Source organism: Morchella sextelata (assembly GCF_020137385.1).
Source record: "Morchella sextelata strain SCLS chromosome Unknown scls_1, whole genome shotgun sequence".
Lineage (NCBI taxonomy): Eukaryota > Fungi > Ascomycota > Pezizomycetes > Pezizales > Morchellaceae > Morchella > Morchella sextelata.
In genome coordinates, this window is record NW_025408616.1 from 129485 (window position 1) to 133933 (window position 4449).

A 4449-nucleotide genomic window follows, 5' to 3' on the forward strand; every position below is an offset into this window, starting at 1 on the left:
GTGGAGGGAAAAGGTCGAGAGCGTAAGTTGGACTAAATTCCGTATCAGTAGTATAGTTTCTCCTCATGTGGCTCATGCAGTCAATACATTAGACACCATCTGTTCAATGAGCCTGCTGAGAGCTCGCCTTATAAGAGTGAGCTGGAGGAAGAGCAAGGGGACTTAATACCAGAGTACGAAAGTTGGGCCACTGCTTCACAAGCTGACAGCGCTCTGGAGTCTGAAAGAACTACGCAAGAAGAGATGCCCGGTGAAGAGCCTGCCGGGGAAGGTAGTTAAGTTGATAGTGGCCCTGATGGGAGTATTCCTCCTGGCAGGTGCGGGGTCGAGTCAATCGATATAGAGGTGGGTTATCTTAGCGATGCATCGGCCAGTTCGATTGAAATGGGCAAACTTCAAACAAATCCCCATCTTCCCCAGTTCTCCTACCTCCAAACCTCCCCTACTCCCACTAACATCAACCTCCCCGACCTCCCTGTGAAGGGCTGGACTTCCGTCTCTCATCCTACGACTCGAAAGAAAGTTCGTTTCGAGTAGCACTGGTTGATAGTAGGTTGCACGCTCCAGTCACCTGCTCGTGAGTTTTCTGACCCTAGTCGCAATCTTTAGTTTTTGACGGTTGTGATTCTCGTCTTTTTGTCGGCCTATCTTTTATGGCGCTATTTTTTAGCCTCTTTGGCGGTTGTTGCGATATGTTTGGTCTATCTGTTTTGGGTGATTTGACAGTTGTCCTGGTCATCTTTTGGGATTAACCTTATCTATTTTGGGTCTTTTGGTGTTTGTCTTATCTTTATTCGGTCTTTTGGGGGTTAGTCTTATCTCTTTTGGGTTATTTGATGGGGGTTCTTGTGGTTTAGAGTTAGTGATATCTGTTAGAGTCTTTTGGCGCAGGACGTGAGCTGAATTAGGGTTAGTTGGGGTTGAGGTCATTTTGAATTTGTCTGATCATTAGTAGTATTCTGTTATTAAAAACGTCACTCGACCAAATACAATACAGTGATGAGTAGGTTGAGCAAAAGGGCGTAGCCGATCCCAAGCAAGTGCTTAGTCATCTGAAAATCCAAGTCACGTCCAGCGTCATCTCCTCTCCTCTATCCAATATGAAGGCGAGTACACAATATCTGTTGCTCGCCTGACCTATGATAACTCTAGTAAACGGACTGGATCGACGGAACACAAATAGCAGTAAAGCCCGGAAAGGAATGGTGCGGGATCGTAGCCTTTTTCGTCTCCTCCCATTGCCTACCCTCCGGGAACGCGGGCTTGCTGGGGACACCAGACTCAGACTTGAGAGGGTTTTGACTTGACCGCCCTTGACTACCCGTAAACAATTTAGTGGAATGGCGTGAATCTGTATTATGGTGGACTTATTTAGGCTAAACCTTGGATTCTAGTAGCTCGAAACAAATCGCGGGACATATCTCTTAGCGTTGTTTGCCCCTAGCTATTGGTCCGTGTATGGATCAATAACATCACGGCAGAAGTTGCCCTCCGAGTCATCTCCCCACTCCCCCTTCCCAAAACTCTCTTATAAAGTTGGAACGTTGCACTGCCGATTTTATCGACAAAGACATTCTTGACAATGCCTCAGTGAGAGAGTCAGTTTCATTTGTCTAACTCCTACCGTACCTCGCAAAACACATACAGAGAAACTTCCTCCAGTCGCAACACCAGGTCATTTAGAAGGGACAGACGACCGACTACTCAAAGACATATACGATCTTCACAGGAGATTCCAAGCACCTTTCCACATAACTCAGCCAGATGATTGCCTATGAGATCGTCACAGGCGCGAGGGCGAGACATGGAGTTTGAAGACGATGTCTCCGAATACGGGGATACATCACAAAGAGCTTCACAGATTGATTTACAGCTTCATAGTGAGATGTATTTGACAAAAGACGGGAGATTCAATGCCCGGCAACCTACGAGCCCGCCACTCTTAAGCCTACCACCCTAGGAGTCTCAATTTCAGCAATCCTCGTCGAGGGGTACATTACCGTCGGCCGCACCAAATAGAGAATCTGATCCGAACCAGCTGCATGAAACTTTTTATCCCTCCCCCAGGCGTGGTAATAGGTCTCCTACCCATCGAAATGCCCTAACTAATCATACACATACTTGTAACGGCAATTAGGTATTTCCGGCTAGGTGATAAACTGGAACGAGGGAAGGAGGTATTGTGCAGTGGAATTAGGATTTGTAATGGGGATTTCTATTATGTTCTTTGGGTTTCTGTTACGCGAAGGTATTAGTCATCGTTGGATTATGGATGGATATATAAGGGGGTGTTGTCTTGTGTTTTTGTCTGTTTTCCTTCTTCTCTTCTTTCCTTACGCAACCTCTGTATTTACTCCACGAATACTATTCTTTGTCCGTACTACGTCATAGGGCTCCAACCGGTTTATCATACCAGGTAGAGCCACCCCATAGTCCATAGTCAAAGTATACCTTCACGTCTACATCCACGTCTACGTCACTACCGAGGTTGTATTCCTTGGCACCACAGTCTATCGTCTATAGTCCCCGTGATAATACTCCCTCCGGTCATCAAGATTCTGAGTCTATTAGAACATCGTCGGGGGGGACACGCCCCGAAGCCCTTCGTCAACTTTCTGAGCTTTCTGGACCGGCGTCGATAAGAGCTCCTTCCGAAGTTGTCAGCAGTACAGATTATGCTAGTGGCAGCGGCGGGAGGTATTCTGGGGAGTCATCATTACAAAATCTACTAGCACCGGTCGACTCTACCGATCCCAGCAAAACCAGAGCTCTCCGACATCGTAGCTTAGGGTAATTCGACATTGAGCTGAGGACTCTAATCGAAAAAGCTGGGTGGCATTTCACCAAAGAGACACGATTCAAAAACCCGATACCCTCGTTATTGGAATTGGCGTCCATAGTCAGAAATTCATTGGATTTTGCCAGGGTGGAAACCGACTTTTCAGCGGAGTTGTCGACCGGCGTGTCCGGGCAGGTGAGGTTTTATCATCAATGGACTCATTCACACATGATGGAGAAGGCAAAGGCGGTAATCGCGTTATATTACGGCCTAGCCGGCATGACCGGTGAGCAAGCAAAAGCCCGTGTCGATTACTTCCTGACAGATGACCGTTTCAATTGTGATCTCACTCATTACGAGGTATATCCACTGTTCGTCCAGAGGTACAGATTTGGTACTAACGTCTTTAGCCCGTACAATGGCACTTTGCCGCACCTCAAATACCACGTTTTATCGTCTACGCCTACTATAAGACCAATCGTAGGATTGCCGTCAACGATCCGGAATTTGAAAGTTGTATCAACCCGTCTTTTATCTGCCTGGTTTCTACTGTACTTTACCATGCACTGAGAGTCCACGTAATTGGAGGCAGCAACTGGAAGAATGGTGTCTTCAATAAGAACTATTGTGGCGGTGAGCACCCCGTCTTTCATCTGGTCAGATTATCGACGGGCATCATTATTGACGGTGGTGCTAGTAATTTTCAAGAGGCACATGCGCACATGGAAGAGGTCCTTCCCCGATGATAAGACGTTAAATCTAGTACTGAAGGAGATTCAACACGAGATATTGAAACACATTAAGAGGACAAACTGCTGCAAGATTACCACTATCGAGAGCAGGGAGGCAATTATTGACCCTGGAGTAGGCAGCTTTTTTGAGGGTCTCCGATCCAAGCTCAGTACGGAGACTGATAACGACGATATGGGGTCCGACGAGGCAGACGACCCGCCGTTTGACGATGACAATGGGGAGGAGAGCAATGTCACTCCACCTACAGTCGGGGACTACATAGTCGATGCAGGAAGCCAGATAGATAGGACTATTGGAACAATTACCGGGATTAATGTAAATATTGAAAATGACGTAGAGAGAGATGTCAGTATGATGCAGGGCGGAGAAGAGCGCTCGGGAGAATTAGTCAGAAGACGGAGAAGGAGACCGCGCAGGAGCAAAGTACAAAGGGTCAAATAGCTCTCACCTAAAAAGACGAACTAGATAGAACCAGGGGTGTCAAAAGACAACGAATCAATAGACAGTATTACCCAAAGAAAATTCAAACGTAGAATCAAGGGACGGAAAGATGAAGAGTTTAGACCAAAAGACGAGAGATAGTTGCCATAAGACGAGATGTGCGAATGAAAAAATGAAGAGTGTGAACCAAAGGACGGGATAGTTGTCGGAAGGCACAGATCAGTGAGAAAGGACGATATAAACTGTTAAAAGACAGAGAGTGTGAGCGTAAAGACGATATGTAGTCGTCGAGATAGGCAGGTTGAGGACATAAGTCATCCAATATGACGTAGGTAATTAGACTAAAGGCGAGGTGATGAGGGCATAGGATGACTTTCATAGACCAAGATGTGAGCATAATAGTAGAGGAGCTACCTCCTATGTCCAGAAGACGAGCTCGTCTTTAGATGTCGGGACGACGTCTTTGAGGGATGGGA

At 46.6% G+C, this 4449-nt stretch overlaps 1 protein-coding gene across 1 annotated transcript; it reads left to right on the forward strand.

Moving 5' to 3' along the window:
* Positions 1–1804: 1804 nt before the first annotated feature.
* H6S33_000028 (uncharacterized protein) lies at positions 1805–3973 on the forward strand (the record flags this gene model as incomplete). The annotated part of the gene is made up of 5 exons (XM_044831639.1): positions 1805–1887; positions 2572–2780; positions 2829–3139; positions 3190–3412; positions 3477–3973. The coding sequence occupies 5 exons, from the start codon at positions 1805–1807 to the stop codon at positions 3971–3973; spliced, it is 1323 nt and encodes a 440-aa protein (XP_044699587.1).
* Positions 3974–4449: the final 476 nt, after the last annotated feature.